The sequence below is a fragment of the Dermochelys coriacea genome, chromosome 3 (genome assembly GCF_009764565.3).
Source record: "Dermochelys coriacea isolate rDerCor1 chromosome 3, rDerCor1.pri.v4, whole genome shotgun sequence".
In the NCBI taxonomy this organism is placed as follows: Eukaryota; Metazoa; Chordata; order Testudines; family Dermochelyidae; genus Dermochelys; species Dermochelys coriacea.
Window position 1 is genome coordinate 116,603,527 of NC_050070.1, and position 20,318 is coordinate 116,623,844.

The 20,318-nt window shown below is 39.4% G+C and overlaps 1 protein-coding gene across 2 annotated transcripts in view; it reads left to right on the forward strand.

Annotated features, from left to right (window-relative positions):
* ESR1 (estrogen receptor 1) overlaps positions 1–20,318 on the forward strand; it is a 180,815-nt gene that overhangs the window by 150,783 nt on the left and 9,714 nt on the right. For both annotated transcript variants that reach the window (XM_043511211.1, XM_043511212.1), the window contains one exon: positions 11,505–11,638. In XM_043511211.1, coding sequence (XP_043367146.1) covers positions 11,505–11,638 — 134 coding nt within the window. The remainder of the gene's footprint in view (positions 1–11,504; positions 11,639–20,318) is intronic.

Sequence of the window (20,318 nt, forward strand, 5' to 3'; positions counted from 1 at the left end):
CCCATAGTGTTCCAGCAAGATAAGCTGGTGGCTGATTTCCCCACCCGGTCAGGATTTCCTCCAGAAGCCCTAAAGTTCTGATTCCTTTGTCGTCTTAGGTGAAAGAGATCACTTGGTGTTTTCTGCCCCTTCCTTTTATAGTCCAGTGAACCTTTGAAATGGATTGTTTTGAAGGTTACCCCACAAAGTAAAGTTTATTCAATCTGTAAGGAAGGTGACATGGAGTCTGATGGTGAAGGAAACTCAGTGCTATTCCCCCTCTCCCCAATAGTGTTTGCTAAAATGCAGATTGTTCTGTTTCCTGCAATCTCCTCCCTCTGCTGTCTTGATAGTCTTGTATGTAAACTGAGGTAAACCCACATTCTTTTGTTTAATACAGACCTGTTTCCTAACTCCCCTTCACATGCCTGGTGTTTAAATACATATTAGTCATAATTCCCACATATATCCAGAACTCTTAATAAACAAGACTATTAATGATCAGTGAGTTATTAATTTTCAAATGATACTTCACAAGGAATATTTTGTACCAAGATTATTACAATAGTGTGTAGGGTGTGAATACCTGGGTGCTGGATTGGGTCACAATCCACCAAAACTATTTAAAGAAAAGCTCTAATGTATTTTCCTCAATAATTTCCTGTGCTGATAAGTTCCACAGGCTTATTCCATATTGCATAGCAAATTATTAGCTTCATCCAATTGTTGCATGCCTTTGGAGCAGCCTTGCTCTATAAAGTTTGATCCAACAGGATAGGTGCAAACCAGAGGATTAGCACTGAGCAATCTGCAAGAAACAAGGTTTCGTTTTTTGTACTTTTAAGCAGCAGCTCAATATAAATACTAATATATAATAGTATAATAACTAAGAAATAGAACATGAAAAAGATATAGTTATTACCTCAGAAAAAGTCATATTCTGCTTAAGTTTCCATTGAAGCACATAATCTTTCTGTGTGCTGTGGCATTAGGAAATGTATAAAACAGTTTCTCTGTACAGGGAGCAGGAATTTATCTGTTCATTTAAACTTAGATTTCCTCCTGGTGCTTATACTGGACAAAAAAATCAAGAGAATAAAAATTTTAAAACAATCCTTAAGTCTTTGCACAGTAGCAGTATAATTTATTACTTCAGGAAAGAAAATACAGAATATTATTGGGAAAATACAACGTAAAGTACATATCTACCTTCCAAGAATCCATCTGCTCTATGTTTGATATTTTTCTAAGAAAATTGCAGAGAAACATTTACAAAATAGAGAGCAGAGCCAAAGTACTTCTTATCCTCCCTTTAGCTAATTGGAAAGGAGGAGGAACTGAGGGGAAACATTCAGAGAAGAGGAGGTCTGCATTGACAGGTAACATTTTCTTCTCTGTCCTCGTTCCCTGGGTAGATCGCTCCCATGAGCCATTTCCCTGGCCATCCCTGTGCAGCAATAGCAATAGACTTTAAGAGCAAAGAAGGCTGTTTGGAAGTTAGGAAGCAATTGCACAAACAAGAATCTGTTTCTGTTGTTGCACTGTTGATAGTGTAACGAATGAGACAGATATCTCTATAAGGGTTAAAATAATAGGAAAGACTGGTACAATAAGTGCAATTTTAAAGTGATAGCTGACCCCTTTAGAGAAGCTCAGTGAATACTTATTGTGAAGTAGAAAAATAGACACACTTCACAAAAAGTCATGACATGTACATGGTTCTTCTGAATGATGTGCTGTTTTTAGGACTATATGTCATGAATAGGCCTGGCTAGAAACAGATGCTTTCAGCTGTTGAAAAGGGGAGATGCTTAGCTCTCCACAGGACAAAGCAGATGTTGCTAGTCTGGATGGTGCCCAAGAAAATAGGTCTTAAAGATGTCACTAGTCCAGGACTGAAATTTGTTAGCTCTGACCCCTAGCTCATTGTCATTTGGGAGGGAAATGTAACATTACAAAACGGAACCACCTCAAGAACAGTAAATACCACCCTTGTACAACTCTAAGACAAAATTCTTCCCCTCTCTCAAGCACTAAGTTTGTGCATAACAAAAAAAAACAAAACTTTTTTATTAAGAGGAGAGGGAATACAGCATCAATTAGGAAAAACACAGCATCAGTGATATAAAAGTATATAAGCCGTAAGTAAACACCTGCCCCACAGTATCTTGGGTGGTAATTATTTGCCCCTCAACTAGGGCATATTAAGTACAGTTCTGCTGCCCTTTAGTTATACAGTAAGGATAATAACTTTTCCGAATCCCTGCAACCAAGACTTAAGTTAATTTTAACCCAAAACAGCCACAGTTTGGCAAAACATTCTGCTGCATACCTTGGCAAAGTAGAGGAGTACTTGTGGCACCTTAGAGACTAACAAATTTATTTGAGCATAAGCTTTTGTGAGCTACAGCTCACTTCATCGGATGCATTAGGTGGAAAAGTAGGTGTTTCTGTGCAAATATATTCTGCCACAGAGGTCTTTCCCCCTCAAGTCATCAAGAGATGGCAAGGGAGAATTCAGACCACTGATTTATGTCATCTAAGCCTATGATTCTGTAAGATTTCCTGGTACAACACCATGTTGGTAGTGCTATATTAAGATCCAGGTATGTACCTAAATTTAGCTGAATATTAGCCTCTGACATCATGTGACCTGCAGTGTCAACAGCCTTGTTCCTTCCCTCTCTTGTTGGAGAGGATGACTGAGCAGAGCAACGGGGTCCAGAGACCACAGAAGGGTTGTGGATGAGTGTCTGGCTGTAGAGTACCTCCATCCATGATCACAGAAGTAGCATTCCCCAATTGGAGCTGATTCCAAGGAGTGGGCAACCTGTTAAGCTGCTGGCCTAAATGCCGGTCTTTCCCTTTCAATTCCTGTCTTGCTGTTAGAATTACCTGGAAAACAATAATAATCTTGAAATTAATTAATAAGGCAACAACCTAGCATTAATATTTCTTCATTACATGTAAGTGTGGCAGACCCTATCATCATTACTTCAAAAATGGATAACCATACATAATACCGTTATGCAAACCCCAACTCTTCTATCAGCCTACTTTTGTTTTGCTGGGGAGAAACCCAGTGGCTTGCTGGTCCCATTTGGTGTGTTTAGGACAAATACATGTCCAGCATCTTCTGGGCCTTCTTCGCTCTCTATGTCTTTTCCTGGGATCCACAAAGGTCTCTCTTCACTCCCTTCTGTTGAGCAATGGCAGAGGGCATTGGTTGGGTATCCTGCTTAACTCACAGCTATGGTTGAATCAAATAATTTGATGACTAGCATAAATATCGGCTGCATTCATCAGCTGAGTGCAGGTGAACAGTTCCCATTCTTATTTAGCTTTTAAGGCTTTGGTTTGAAAATGTCCCACCACATCTGAAAACTGTCATATTGAGTTCCCCGTGCACATTGTGCTTTCAGGTCCTCAGATTCTATAGCAATGCATCTGTAATAAAAGGCTAAGCACAATAGAATAAAATCAGAAAGGGACTATAGGATGCTTAGCTGGTCCCTCACATCTCGTAAAATGTTTCAAATGCCTCAGAAAGAAGAGGAGTGCTTCTGGCACCTTAGAGACTAACCAATTTGTATGAGCATATGCTTTCCTGAGCTACAGCTATTTGAAGTGAGCTGTAGCTCACGAAAGCTTATGCTCCAATAAACGTGTTAGTCTTTAAGGTGCCGCAAGTCCTCCTCTTCTTTTTGCGAATACAGACGAACACGGCTGCTGCTCTGAAACCTGTCAAATGCCTCAGGACACTACACTCTTAATAACTCTGTCTCTTGAGTAAAGAGACAGCAAAACAAAGTAAATATGGTTGCTTCAATTTGCAATCATCTTATCAGAAAAAATAGAAGCAGGGTGGATACAGAGCTTTGATTCAAAGCATTTAATTAATGACATGCTATTTGTATTTATTGCCAAGGGAGCAAGCACATAAACACTAACTAAATTCACTGCTGCATTTCAAAAACATTTTTTTAAATCTATGTATAGATTTTATTTTCAATTGACCAATGACAGCGATGTGTTCCACTCTGGAAACCAAACCTTCAACAACCAGTCTGTAAACAAGTCACTTATTTAACGAAGCTGAGTGCAGTAGCCTGCAGAAAGCTAATAAAATGCAGAAAATGACTAAATTCTCTTTCACTTTTTGCTTTATTGATATACTTTGAGGCTTGTTATTACATTGCAGGTATAGGCTATGGAGAACTAGATAAACATGCATATTAAGTATCAGACTTGCAATTCTTTTTAGAGTTTTCAATTCTGTTTACTTGAATTTGGGGTCTCTACAAGCCACAGTGAACACTTTTCAAGGGAATTCCACAATTCAAATAACTTTAAAAATAATCAGGAGAAGGTCTATCTAGAGTTTTGGATCATCTTGAGTATTTATATTCTATTTATATTATGGCGATGACATTATGATTTTATGAAAGGTGTATTTGAAATCAGAACATGGAACTATAAATAAAATCCCATAGTGGTGGTGGTCCTTTATTAAGAACAAAAGGACCCCCAGAGGTCTATAAATATGATTCCCCAGCAGAAACCATTGATAAAAGTATGTTACACTCTCTGCCCATTGTGTCAACTGCTGTCATGTTTTGAACACAATAGCTATCCCAGTTTTATTATAATTATCATAGCAGAGGTTTGAGGAAGGGTAGAGATTTCTGCCACCTATTAGCCTACAGATCTATTAAATATCACCTCTCATCAAGATGAATGAAGTCTTCTAGAAAAGATGCTTTGCTGCCTTCACACTTCAGGACAAATTCACCCCTGGGGGCTGAAACTCCATCAACCTCAATGGAACAGTAAATGTGACCTTTCTAATAAAACTGCAAAATTTGATTAAATTGACTTAGAATCATAGAATATCAGGGTTGGAAGGGACCTCAGGAGGTCATCTAGTCCAACCCCCTGCTCAAAGCAGGACCAATCCCCAACTAAATCATCCCAGCTAGGGCTTTGTCAAGCCTGACCTTAAAAACCTCTAAGGAAGGAGATTCCACCACCTCCCTAGGTAACCCATTCCAGTGCTTCACCACCCTCCTCGTGAAAAAGCTTTTCCTAATATCCAACCTAAACCTCCCCCACTGCAACTTGAGACCATTACTCCTTGTTCTATCATCTACTGCCACTGAGAACAGCCTAGATCCATCCTCTTTGGAACCCCCTTTCAGGTAGTTGAAAACAGCTATCAAATCCCCCCTCATTCTTCTCTTCTGCAGACTAAATAATTGCAGTTTCCTCAGCCTCTCCTCATAAATCATGTGCTCCAGCCCCATAACCATTTTTGTTGCCCTTTGCTAGACTCTTTCCAATTTTTCACATCCTTCTTGTAGTGTGGGGCCCAAAACCGGACACAGTACTCCAGATGAAGCCTCACCAATGCTGAATAGAGGGGAATGATCATGCCCAGTGCTCATGTGCTTTATTCTCCCATTAATTAAGTGTATAGCAGAGCAAACACTGATCTAGCAGTGCCAAATAATGCTACCATTGAGTGAAAAATGATTGCTAAACAAATTATTACTTATGTATTTATTTGCATTTGTAAAGCACTCATCTCCATAATATCTAGTGAAGTATGGATTCCTATTCAGTAGTAAGAGACATTTTTAACCCCTAAACTGATATTAAAATGCATTCACATAGGTTATGGCCCACAGTTGATCCAAACCTTTGTGAGGGATGTTAGCATCTCTTCAGAACAGTGCTATAAGAAAGAGGCAGTTGCTATTGAGAACTGCAGTGGGGCATAATGCCACCTGTGTACATCAGAAATATGCATAGCCTGTACTTCAGTAACAAAGGAATTCATTCTTACTACAGTAAAGAGGTTTATTGGTTTTCTATAAAATTCCTTTCCTTTAGTATCAAGGAGAATAAAGGTTCAGGCTAGCTGTCCCATGGATCACTCCAGTCCCTGAGTGCACCCTTTCAAATGACAGGCCTTCACTTCTCTCGGGGTGGAATTCCACAATTCTCCTGTTATTGACTGGTCCCCTGTGCTAAAGTACCCTGTGCAGACCTGACTGGGTTCAACCACTGCAAGTTTTCTGCTTGGGAGCTGTGACCAGTGTTGAATACAGTAACCCAAAACAATCTTTTTAAACAGAGTATTGTTTGTTCTCAATAGTAGGAACAAAGCATAAAAAGACAGAGGGTTTTTCACACAACCGAACAGTCTACATGCATCTGTCTCTTACCTTATGGCCCAGATAAGCCAAGCTTATCCAAGACCCCCCACCCTTTCCCCAGCAGTCCCTGCCTTCCTCTCTCCCTCTTTATCTTCAGATGCTGTCCTTTTATCTGCCCCAAGTTCTGGATTTCAGTTTTTCCTGCTTGGTTCCCACTTTTCTGGGATTACCAGCTAGACCAGTGGTTCTCAAACTTTTGTATTGGTGACCTCTTTCACACAGCAAGCCTCTGAGTGTGGCCTCTCTCCTGAATTAAAAACACTTTAAAAATACTTAACACTATTGTAAATGCTGTAGGTGAAAAATGGTTTGGGGTGGAGGTTGGCAGCTTGTGACCTCCACAATGTGATCAGCTTGACCCCCCATGTAATAACCTGATGACCCCTGAGGGGTGTCAACCCCCAGTTTGAGAACCCCTGAGCTAGACAGTTGAACCGAGCATGGTGAAAGTTCAAAACTTCAATGCAAATGACAACCATATTGTCCTTTAAGTACCATCTGATGCTATTGTCTCCTGCGTAAATGCAAATAACCCCTGCTTGAATTAACCGCATGTAATTATATAACAAACCCTACAATAATACCAAAGCAGATCACATGTAATATTTGTTTAATATTAGATCGCTCTCACATCCTTTACAAATAATATAGTGCATTATGGCTGTTCTGAATTGCTTTATCATCTGCTCCCAGGCCTCATGCATTTTGCTGCTGCTGTTTTGATATTTCCCATTTGGGCTGAGAATGAGTCACTGTGCTTTTATGGTGGTTGCAACTAGTGTATCCTCTTGTATAATTTTCTGTGTTTGCCATGTAGTTACTATAGTGATAGTTGCTACATAAATATACTGATGAATTGTACAGGTTAATTATTTCTTTTTAACTTAAAGGGTATTTATCACAACATTCCCCAAATGACATCTCATATTATAGCATCCTGAGGCAGAGTTAAAAATGGGCCCAAGCTTTCAGATACAAAACAGGGTTTGAATCCAAACATCTCCAAAGTTTGAGGTTACTTTGGAACTGATGCTCCAATCTGGCCTCTTAGAGAAAAAGGTTAAAGTTGCAAAGAGCCAACTAAACTTCCTCACAATTTGGGGGCAAGCAGACTTTATTCCACCTATTAGTTTGGACCCAGTTCTAATCACCATACTGACATATGAGTGTCTCATTAAGTCTTATGCTCTAAGCCTTCTAATGCATGCACAGTTGGTCAAACTTTAAAAATCCTTGTAACTGAAAGGATCTCTGAAATGAAACAAACAAATAGCACAGAGTCCTCTACAGAGAAGTTTCTTATTTTCTCTTCTGGAACAAATATTAATTCATCTATCTCCTATAGCTTTAGCAGGGTAATTTTATCAGCAAAGGGCATTAAGATCCTATTGGCCATCCTGGCAATATTAGACTATGGGCCAGATTTTTTTCAAAACTGCTAAGCACCTGCAGCTCCCATTGACTTCAGTGGGAACCTCTGTGAATAAGGCACAAGTCTCATAAGCCAGTATTTTCAAATTTGGGAACTTAGAGTTAGAAACTAAACCCACACTGACACCTAATTTAAAAAGTTGGATTTTCGGAGAGTCTGTAGGATCCTCAATTGCCATTGAAGTAAATGGGAACTGCAGGTGCTCCGAATCTGTGAAATTCAGGTAATTTTTCTGTAGGTGCTTAAATGTGAATTTAGTACTTTTTAGACACAAGTTTGAAAATTAAGGCCATAGTGTTGCAAATAACTAAATGATAAATATTTAAGATTTTTGCTGAGGCCAAAGTAATCTAAAGTTTTAGCCTTACAGTAGAGCCACTTGACAAGACATCCTTGATTGAAATATTGAGCTTGTGAACTAATAGCCATTAAAATATCTAAATAGGTCAGTATCGTTATACATGAAGTTCTTTACAAAAATGTTATCAGTAGGGTACCTGATTGATCAAAGTATATTGTTTGCTATTGAAAGATCTTTTTCCTCTCAGTTGAATCATATGACTCTCTCTTTAAAATGAGAGCTCATTGGCGCACCTTAAAAATCTATCTTTGCCAAGAAATATACATTGAAAACAGTAATGTGAAAATCTCAGAATCAGTTCCAGACTGTGTGATGTTTTTAGGTGCTTTAAGCTGAAAACTGGCTGATAAAAGCTAGATGGCTTTTGAGGAGCAAATATGTTTCTTATACAGCCTCCTTAATGGTCTGCAATGGAAATATTCTTTAGAATATGTCACTAGCCAGTGCATACTGAAATCCTTTTCTTACTGCTAGCTATCCATAATTCTTGTCTCATTTTTATCTGGCAATTTGCAAACTGTTGAAATAAAGACTTTAGCTCCTCTGAAACCTTGCACAATTCTGCATGTGGAGGTTTAATCCTACTCCAGTTTAACACAAAACTACTAGCTGCTCAGCCAGAAACAAAGAAGCTGAACAGAACAAGATACCTGTCTTATTATAAAACTTCATGTAATGATTCAAGGGATTTGTTTTCTGAAGAATTACATTTTAACAAGTAATACAGATTTGAGGGAAAGCATGGATTGTATTCAGAGTAGTGTTAGTCTGTGTTCGCCAAAAAGAAAAGGAGAACTTGTGGCACCTTAGAGACTAACAAATTTATTTGAGCGTAAGCTTTCATGAGCTACAGCTCACTTCATCGTATGTATCATTTACCCCTTGCTTTTCATTCCTAATTATTTTCATTTGTCCATGAAAATCTTTAACACCTCTTTTCTTTTCACTTTATTGATGTCCATACAGAGAGGTACATTTTAGCGTACCAATGTACAGACTTTCCACACTATTTTACCCATGCAATTTCACCAGTCTTGCTGCTGTAATGTTAGTGAGTCAATACTGAGGCTGAGCAGCAGATGCTTTTGCAAATGACCACACCCTGAGTTTTAGCTGCTGCTCTGAAATCAAGTGACTGATAACTAGAATTTTGAGAGACAGAGAGACCTGCTCCAGAATAGTCAATAGCCCAGTGGTTAGGGCATTAACTTGGAACGTGAGTGCCTCATTCAGAGCAGGGACTTCAACTTGGGTCTCTAACCTCCCAGGTAAATACCCTGCCCACCAGGCTATAGAGTCACTCTTGCTCTTCCTCCTCTGCCCGATCCATGAATATTTATTTATACAAAGTGGAACAGCTCCAATAGGAGGGATTGAGAGACAACCCACCCCTCTGCCATCTCTTCCTCTGCCCCCCAATAGCCTATAGCTCAGTGGTTAGAGGACTCACTTGGCATGTGCAAAACCTACATTCAAGTCCATCCCAGGTGAGTGCCCTGGACATTGGCTATTCTGGGATGGGTGTGTGTATGTGTGTGTGTGTGTCATTATTGTTATTATTATTATTATTATTATTTCACAAAAAATCTCATAGTCCTGCTTTTGTTTCAACGCAGAATGAAAACAAATTGCAAAACCTCAATTTCACACCTCAGCCCCACCCCCCAAACAGAGTTCTTGTTTTCTAGCCAGCACAACTGAAAACTCCATTTCTGGGTTCAAATTAATCTCTTGTGTAAGGAGATGCAAACATTCATTTCAACAGAGTTGCATCCACTTACACCAAGGTTGAATTTAGCCCATTGCCTCAATTCCATATGCTGGAGCATTGTAAATAAATGGACTAAAGATAACTGATTTTAGACTTTAGATTTTAGAACCCTCCTCAATAGCCTGTCTCTTTGAGTACCCACTTGAGTATCTTTCCATCTAGGATTTTATTCTGTGCTTATCACCATAGTAACTGAGCTCCTACTATGTCAGCAGTGTTAATTGGTGTAGGTAAGAAACTACTGTTATTTAAACTGTCCTTCACTGAAAGAAGTTAATGTTGCTTTGCAATTACTTGCTTTGGTACTAGAAGATTCACAAATGTCTTGTCTACTCTTGGAGCATTGAAATAAGTAATATTTGAATATACACATTATTTAAAATGTTTTTTGCAGTTTTCTGTAGTAGTGATCTTTAAAGTGCTGTTTTACTCAAAAACTGGTTATGTAAAGCTGACCTCTGCTTAATCAACAGATGTGCTCATATGAGCACTCATATTTCTAAATTTGGATACATTCAAATAAGTTTTACTTATTTTTATTCCTGTTAGCTAACTTGTCTGTGTAGTCCTAACAGATAGTAATCTGAAGATTCTATTCAACCTTGTCCCTTATCAGTTTCTTTTTTTTTAATAAAGTTCTAATCAATTACAGCTGTACAACCTCTTGAAGTTCACAGAATCCAAAATGAGTTTGCAGGACTAAACTGCAGAGAATAAGAAAAATTAGTCTTTTTATTTACTATCTGATCACCTTTTGCACTTTGTAGGGATTTTCCTTTCTAGTGGCAAACTCAGTAATTCTTAGCATTATAACAATGACATATTACTACTTAGTTTCACAGGGCCAAATTCATCCCTGGTGCAAAGCCATTAGGTCAGTAGAATTGCACCTGGTGTGACATTGGTCCAGCAGGTTAGAAAATATCTGTTCTCTGTATAATTCCATATATTGTTCTTCCTGACTCAGATTAGCTCAGCTGTACCTGAGTGAGGGAAATGCAAACAACCATCAATAGCATCCCCTAAAGGAAAGTCCCTTAGGATAACTACTACTCTGACTGCAACTGAATCACCTGATTTAATTGCCCAAAGTCTGTCATTGTGAACAGTGGGTTGTGGATTAAATGCCATTGTTAGTGGGCTGGCTGGATGCTTTACAGCATCACTGAGCTTTGTCTTGAGATAAACAAAATCATATAATGTCATGACATGAGTGCCATTAACTAATAAGGGACTCCTGAATCATTACATTAATGTAAGAGAAATATGAGTAACATGTCAGAATACTAGTTTATAATGCCAACAGGAAAAGATTAGGGAGAAATACTGTGAAGCATAAAGAAAAATTAAAGAAAAAGAAGAGAAGACAAATTAATCAAAGCAATAAAGGGGAAAAGAAAAAAGGAAAATATCTTTAAAAAAAATCTTTGTTCTTAAGATGGTTTGCTCACAGGAAGTTAACCTATATGATGACTCCTACTGGTGTACAGACCATTAAGTAATTAGCAACTCTTTTGGAAAAATAAACATCTCTATATTTTCGCTTTGAGATGTTGGCCCTTATCCTCCACTACCTTCCACTTTGCTTAGACACGTTGGTGCATAGTGAGTAAAAACACTATGTAATCAGAATGGAGTTGATCATTAAGCAGTCAAATTGTAGTGGAAGGATCTGGGGATGAAAAACATCTTGCTATTTGGATAAATCTGTGAACAGCTTGCTCTGTGATTGCATTCTTGCAGGAATCAAGGGAAGTGCGTAGAGGGCATGGTGGAGATCTTTGACATGCTGCTGGCCACTGCTGCTCGGTTCCGTGTGATGAATCTCCAGGGGGAGGAATTTGTGTGCCTTAAGTCAATCATCCTGCTCAATTCAGGTAAGTGGCATGTTCACATAAACACTTTTATTATTTAATGTAGTAATTCAATTACTATTGCTGTTTACAGACCTAAAAGTGGCAATTTTTCAACAAAAAAAACTTCAAAACAGACTCCAATGAGAAATTGCAGAACTGGAATTAATTTGCAAACTAGACACCATCAAATTAGGCCTGAATAAAGACTGGGAGTGGATGGGTCATTACACAAACTAAAAACTATTTTCCCGTGCTAATTTTTTCCCATACTGTTACTCACACCTTCTTGTCAACTGTTTAAAATGGGCCATCCTGATTACCACTACAAACGTTTATTTTTCCTCCTGATGATAATAGCCTACTTTAATTGATTTGTATCATTAGAGTTGGTATGGCAACACCCATCTTTTCATGTTCTCTGTGTGTGTGTGTGTACACTCCTCATTCTTTTTGCTGATACACAGCTACCACTCTGAAACCTGTTTGATTTCAGTTGTTGTTTGGATGTGAAAAGAGGCTGGATCAGAGAACTAGACAGGGAATTTGTGATGTAAAGCCTGAAGGCAAAGACAGACAGTGTAAACTTGTTCAGTATAAAAAGGAGCCAGGGAATTGACTCAAAAAGGAGTTGATATACTGAAAGCAACAGACCTGAAGGATGATTTGGGCAGTATTTTCGATGGATTGGAGGTAGGGGTGGATCAAGATAAGTAATAAAAAGATCTGAGAGGAGATGATGACAGTAGTTGAAGCAACCCTCATAGTGTCAAGGGGTGATTCTAATTTTAGTTTTAGAACTGGAGTTTAAACATTCCTGTTTAGGTGGTTAAACTAAGGGAAGGGGTGGCAAACACATGGCTAAATTTGTCAGAACGTATGTAAAGACCTTGAGGTTGAAATGGCCAAATAAAGCTGAGAGGTAAGGCACAAAAATAAAAGATCTTGCATCTCTGACAGAAGGTTTTCTCTATTTAAAATGAGAGAAAATAGAAAAATATTTGTTCTAAATGCAGGCTGAAGCATACAGCACTTTTCTAAAGCCGTAATGTTAAGTTCTGTTAAACGAGGCTCTACTCCCAGAAGTGATTACAGAAAATTGACCCCACCTTAAATTTATGGCCAAAAGAAACCATCACAATCATCTAATCTGACCTCCTTCACATTGTAGCCACAGAACCTCACCCACCCACTCCAATAGTAGCTCCATAACCTCTAGATGAGTTACTGAAGTCCTCAAATCTTGATTTAAAGGCTTCAAATTACAGAGAAGCCACCATTTACTCTAGTTCCATTGTTCTCAAACTTTTGTATTGGTGACCCCTTTAAAACAGCAAGCCTCTGAGTGTGATTCCCCCTTATAAATTAAAGGCATACTTTTTTATATATATTTAACACTATTATAAATGCTGGAGGTGAAGCAGGGTTTGGTGGGTGGAGGCTGATATCTTGTGACCTGCACGTAATAACCTCATGACCCCCTGAGGGATAACAACCCCCAGTTTGAGAATCCTTGCTCAAGTTCAAAGCAGCAAGTGACCTGTGGCCCATGCTGCAGAGGAAGGTGGCAACCCCCTAAGTACCTTACTAATTTGTCCTGATGGAAAATTCCTTCCTGATCCCAATATGGCAGTCTGTTAGACCCTGAGCATGTGGGAAAGACCCATCAGCCAGACACCTAGAAAGAATTCTCTGTAGAAACTCAGAGCTCTCCCCCTCTAGTGTTCCATCTATGGGCATTGGAAATATTTGCAAATAACAGTTGTAGATGGGCCATATACCATTGTAAGAAATCTCATTATACCATCCCCTTCATAAACTTATCAAGCTCCATCTTATAACTTAGGTTTTTTGCCCCCACTATCCCCCTTGGAAGGTTGTTCCAGAACTTCACTCCTCTGGTGATTCGGAGCCTTTGTATAATTTCAAGCCTAAACTTGTTTGTGTCCAGTTTATATCCATTTGTTCTTGGCCAACGCTGGCGCTTAATTTAAATAACTCCTCTCCCTCCCTGGTATTTATCCCTCTGATGTATTTATAGAGAGCAATCAGATTTCCCCTCAGCCTTCATAGGATCATAGAAGATATGGATTGGAAGAAACCTCAGCAGGTCATCTAGTCCAACCCCCTGCTCAAAGCAGGACCAACCCCAACTAAATCATCCCAGCCAGGGCTTTGTCAAGCCGGGCCTTAAAAACCTCTAAGGATGGAGATTCCACCACCTCCCTAGGTAACCCATTCCAGTGCTTCACCACCCTCCTAGTGAAATAGTTTTTCCTAATATCCAACCTAGCCCTCCCACACTGCAACTTGAGACCATTGCTTCTTGTTCTGTCATCTGCCACCGCTGAGAACAGCCTCGCTCCATCCTTCTTGTTGTTAGTCCCTAAATGCATGACTTTACACAATTAAGTTTCATACCATTTCATTTACTTCAGTTTTCAAGTTTATTCAGATCTTCTTGTATGATATTTCTGGTCCTTCTCCATATTGGCAATATCTTCCAAATTTGTGTCATCCACACATTTTATTATCACACTATCGCTTTTTCTGCCAAGGTCTTTAATGAAAATGTTAAATAAGATTGGTCCCAAGACTGATCTTTGAGGCACTTCATTTGCAACCTCCCTCCAGCCTGACAGTTGATCTTTCAGCATGACTCACTATACTCTCCCCTTTAACCAGTTTCTTACCCTCCTTTCAATTCTCATATTAACCCACATCTTTTCTAATTTAATTAATCATTTGTTTGTGGAACTGTATCAAATATTTCACTGAAATCCAGGTAGAGTAGATCTACTGCATTTCTTTTGTCCTGAAAATTGATTTTCTTCTCAAAGAAAGAGATCAGGTTGGTCTGGCATGATCTACTTTTTGTAAAACTGTGTTGTATTTTATCCCAGTTACCTTTTACCTCTTTATTCTTAACCTCTCTCTCTCTCTCTCTCTCTCAACATTTTGTTCTAAAACCTTCCACACAATTGAGGTCAAACTAACAGGTCTGTAGTTTTGCAGATCACTTTTTTCCTTTCTTAAATATAGGTACTGTATTTGCAATTCTCCAGTCATAGGGTCTGACCCCTGAGTTTATGGAGTCATTAAGAATCCTTACTATTAGACTAGCACTTTCATGTGCCAGTTCCTGTAATATTTTTGGATGGAATTGATCTAGGCCTCCCAATGTGGTCCCAGTAAGCTGTTGAGTTTGGCTTCCAACTCAGATGTGGTAATTTCTGCTTCCATATCCTTGTTCCTATTAACCCTGTGCCACTGCCCCCTAAGCTCCTCATTAACCATTTTAAAAACTGAGGCAAAGTATTTGTTGGGTCATACCTAGATTATCTTTAATCTCCACTCTATCCTCCATATTTAGCAGTGCTGCTTCTTCTTTCCTTGTTTTCTTTTTATTGATATGGCTAAAGAACCTTTTACTATTGTTTTTTATTTCCTTTGTAAGGTCTAGCTCAGCTCGGCTTTTGGCAATTTTCACTTTTTTCTGATGCTTTCTGACCTCCAAGAGACAGTTTTCCTTGCCGATCTGTCCCTTCTTCCATTACTTGAAGGCTTTTTGCTTTCTGTTAATAACCCGTTTGAGATGCTTGTTCATCCAATTTGGTCTGCAACCTTTCCCTACAATTTTTCCCGTTAGTTTGGGATGCGGGGTTGCAGAATGTTTTGTCTGTTTAAAATTAGAGAAAATAGACAAATATTTATTTTAAATTCAAGTTGGAGCATACGACCATATTCTAAAGCCATAATGTTAATTTCTGTTAAGAGGTTCTACTCCCAAAAGTGATTATATAAAATTGATACCACTTTAGCTAACAGTGTCATTTTTAGTCAGAATCTAAAGTAACTTTTGAATAATGTAGAGTTCTGGTAACTGTGGGCTCAAAACAGCCATGGCGGAGCAAATTGGATTCTGTTGTAAAGTGCATAATTATATCACAATGGAAAATTAATTTCCAGTGGTACTGGACCACACTGTTGTTCTACTTAACCTTAGAGTCTTCTACCCTTCTCCAGGTTATGCCCAAGGGGAACACCAGAAGTCAGGTTAGAATCCCAGCTTTTGGACTGACTCCCAGGCTGCTAGGACACTGGCAGTACTTCTCAACAAGTGCTGGGTGGAGAACTGTAATGCTGTTTCACAGATGTTTCTGAAAATTTGGTTTGGTTCCAGTTTTGGGACAAAAACTAAAAATTTCAAAATTCTTAGTGAGACAGAAATCTGAAAACTGTTTCATTGCAAAAAAATCAAATATTCATTTTGATAATTTCAAAATGAAATTCCAGCAGGTGGGCTGAAGGGGAGCTGGGAGCCTACAAGCCCTGTGAGCCCCAGCTGAGCTAGATGCCCCAGTGACAGTGCTCCCAGGGTTTCCTGGTTCCCTTTCATCAGGCTGACATAGTTTACAAAATGTGGGGGGCAAAACCCCAGTGATTTGAATTGGACTAGGGAAAAGGAGCTGCTCTGTGTGGCATGCTTCCCTGAGCAGCTGTAATGGGTCATCTAAGCCTTTGATAACTGTTTAGAAGGTTACTTAGGGTGGTTGTGAGACACCAGCCAATGGTAGTGTGACATGTTGGTTACCCCTACTATGAATAGTTTGGAAGGGAGTTCTGAGGCAATTTCTACATGGGAAATCAGCTCTACAGTTCCTCATATGTGTATCCCCACAAATCTCAGCCCAGTGTGGTTTTTAATGCATTTACCATAGTTTTAGCCACACCATTCGTCAATAATTATCACAAAGTGTATCTGAGGAAACACAATTATTCAGCATATTTTAAATTGACATGGCAAACATAATTGTCAATGTGATAAATGGAAGATAAAATAACAAAATTTAAAAGGTTAAATCTGTGTAAGTGATTATCATGGCAATTATGATCATTTTTAGCCAATATATTGAAATTGAATTATTCTCTTTGCATATTGTTGATTTACAAGAAATATCTGATTTAACCCTAGAAAATGATTACTACATCATTCAAGTTTTTTGTTCCATTTATGTTTCTTGTCTATTTTGTTTGACCCACACTTTGAAGTGTCCTTGTTCCACAATTGGAGTTTAGCAAGTTGAGTGTTCTAGTGCGATGCCATTCAGATTGGCAATGCCAGGACTTGCTTAGACAGTATCCTTCTCAGACCTTGCCAACTGTGCTTTGTGGTATCTATCTGGCTTTTTTATAGAGAGTTTTGTTTTCTTCTTATAATGGGAAAATTGTATAAAACTAAGAAGTGAGTGCACTTGTATCTAAATAGTGTGTGGTTGAGGTATTCTTACCTCTTGGGTGTATGAGCAACATAACTGTAATAAATCTGTTCAGCATGCACTACTGAAAAACGAACACAAAGACTTTATGTTCTGCTTATTGAAAGTTTTTATTTTGTATATGGTGGTTGGCTATAAAAGAAATATTGTATTGTAACGATTTTGGGATGGCATGGCTGCATTACTCGCTCAGCACTGAAGAGAACAACTATGCAGCCTTCAGAGGGGGAGAGAGAGATACAGGGCTAGCCACATATTCTGTGTGTCCTTTGTAAATATATGTAGCAAAACTTTAGACACTCCCCCTGTCATAAATATAAAGGGAAGGCTAACCACCTTTAAATCCCTCCTGGCCAGAGGAAAAACCCTTTCACCTGTAAAGAGTTAAGAAGCTAAGACAACCTTGCTGGCACCTGACCAAAATGACCAATGAGGAGACAAGATACTTTCAAAACTGGAGGGGGGGAAAACAAAGGGTCCTCTCTGTCTGTGTGATGCTTTTGCCGGGACCAGAGCAGGAATGCAGGTCAGAACTCCTGTAAAGAGTTAGCAAGCAATCTAGTTAGATATGCATTCGATTCTGTTTTGTTTAAATGGCTGATAAAATAAGTTGTGCTGAATGGAATGTATATTCCTGTTCTTGTGTCTTTTTGTAACTTTTGCCTAGAGGGATTCTTTATGTTTTGAATCTGATTACCCTGTAAGGTATTTACCACCCAGATTTTACAGAGGTGATTCTTTTACTTTTTCTTTAATTAAAATTCTCTTTTAAGAACCTGATTGCTTTTTCATTGTTCTTAAGATCCAAGGATTTGGGTCTGTGTTCACTTTTGCAAATTGGTGAGGATTTTTATCAAGCCTTCCCCAGGAAAGGGGGTGTAGTGCTTGGGGAAATATTTTTGGGGGGAGACGTTTCTAAGTGGGCACATCCCCTGTTATTTTTGTTAGACACTTTGGTCGTGGCAGCTTTTAACCTAAGCTGGTAAGAATAAGCTTAGGGGGTATTTCATGCAGGTCCCCACATCTGTACCCTAGAATTCAGAGTGGGGAAGGAACCTTGACACCCCCACATCTCCTACTTATACTGGGCTGTGAGATATCAGAACTTTAATCAGGTCCAGGAGTGAATATTGCCCAGAATGCACCTTGGGTCAATGTCACTTTTTTGTGGATGGTTTATGTTCTCTTGTGTGCATGCATTATGGCTCATTTGTTAATTACACAATCACATACTGTTTTTTCCACAGGACTCTACTTCATTCAATGCCAGTGCTGTGGGAATGAATTAGGGTTGCATAGAGAATGACTGAGGTGTCTATAAGACTCCTGGGGCTCATTTATTGCAGGAATGTGTGTAGAGAAAAAGGTTATGGGCCACAGAAAGAGAAAGGATAACATTGTGGTTAAGATGTTGAATGCCACGCTGAAGAATTGGATTATATCCCTGCCTCTGCCACAGAGTTCTTGTGTGATGCTAGGAAAGTCTCTTAAACCAAACTTTTCCCAGGTGGTCATGAACTTTTATGGGTGCCTAACCTGAGACTCCTGGGTCTGATTTGCAAAAGTGCTGAGCTCTTGCAACTGCAGATGAATTGAGTGAGAGCTGCAGCTACTTAAAACCCCTGCAGTGTGGTCTGAGGAGTGAACATGGGTTAGACAAAAGGAGGCCCTGTGTTTGAATCCTAGGCAAGTCACTTTGCATTTCAGTTTCCCCAACTGTAAAATGGGGTCATAATATTTCACCCACCTACCTCACTGGGGTGTTGTGGTGATGAATTAATAAATATCTGTACAGTGCTGAAAACATATAAAGTGCTACAAAAATGCTAAGTATTCTAAAAAATCAGGTTTTCAGTGTCTCAAGCTGGCTGCCCAGTGCTTGAGCCACCCACCAAAAATGCTTGCAAATTTTGCCCTTAATCTCTCTCTTCCTCGATTCTCCATCTGTAAAAACTCCTCCTTTCTCCAGGGATGTCATAAAGATAAATTAATGAATATTTGTGATGCTCTTAGAAACTACTATGGTAAGTGTAATAACAAAAGAAATGAGTAATTCTGTACTCAAGATAGTGAATAGCGTGTGGTAAACCATGCCTGTGGCCACACATTGAATGAGGAGGATAAAAAGAAATATTTTACAGCTACCTCGTTCCCTGTATAGAGAAGGAGATGGGATTCCTGTGGAAAATATACAGAAAAAATACAGACATTATATTTGGAAACATAACCTATAGAAAATACACACAAATGTCACATAGCAAAAACAGATGAAAAATGTACGCACAAATCTTGGAAAAAATTTTGAGAACCATGTTACACAAATTACATAATCATGGAACAAATGCAATTGATCAAAGGAGGAATTAAATGTGTTTTCAGCCAATTTGCATTAGACATATTTAGCCATAAATATTTAAAATCAATCTCAAATCTAACCTGTTAAATTGTATTTCTAAGGTGTTGTGTAGATTTACTGCACCAGACAAATGATTTTTATTAAGTCTAGAACACTTTCCTTTTCCTGAAATTTTTAGTGCACAGTCATATTAGAGAATATTGAGATTAACTGTAGACATATAGGGCAGGAAGGGACCTCAAGAAGTCATCAAGTTTATCCCTCTACGTTATAGCAAGACTAAGTAAATCTAGACCATCCCTGACAAGTGTTTTGTCCAATGTGTTCTTAAAAACCTCCAGTGATGAGGATTCCTTGATGCTATCATCATCTAATATCTAATTCCACACTTCCTCCACCACCAATCAGGTCTCTGTCCCTTTTCACTGTTTCTTGTAACTTCTTCCTTTCTCTGTGGTCTTGATCCGAAAAAAGTAAAATCAGCTTTTTTTTCTTCAAGCTTCTCTCCCTCTGTATGGAAAAGTGAGAGTTTGTATTTGCACTGCAAGATGGACTATATCAGGGGTCAGCAACCTGCGGCATGCATGGCAAAGACAACACGAGAGCCAATTTTTACTGGCACGCTACTGCCAGCCGAGTCCCGGCCATCGCCCCTGCTCAGCCCACTGCCCACCTGGGTGAACGGAACCCCAGGCAGGCAGCGGGCTGAGCGGGACTAGCAGCTGGGACCCCGGCTGGCAGGAGCCAGCGGATGGAACCCCAGACCAGGCTGAGCCACTCAGCCCGCTGCCGGTCTGGGGTTCTGTCCGCTGGTGTAGTGTATTAAATTTCTCCCCGTAGGAATGTGCTACTTGCAGAGCACCAGGACTGGCAGCCATAAGTAGTACACCGTAAGTAGCACATTCCTACGGGGAGAAATTTTAATACACTACACTGGGGTAGGGAAGGCTGTGCCTCCCCAAACAGCCGGCCCACTTCCTGCCCCCTGACTGCCTACCTCATAACCCCTGACCCATCCAACCCCCCCTGCTCCTTGTCTCCTGACCGCTCCCTCCTGGGACCCCCCCAC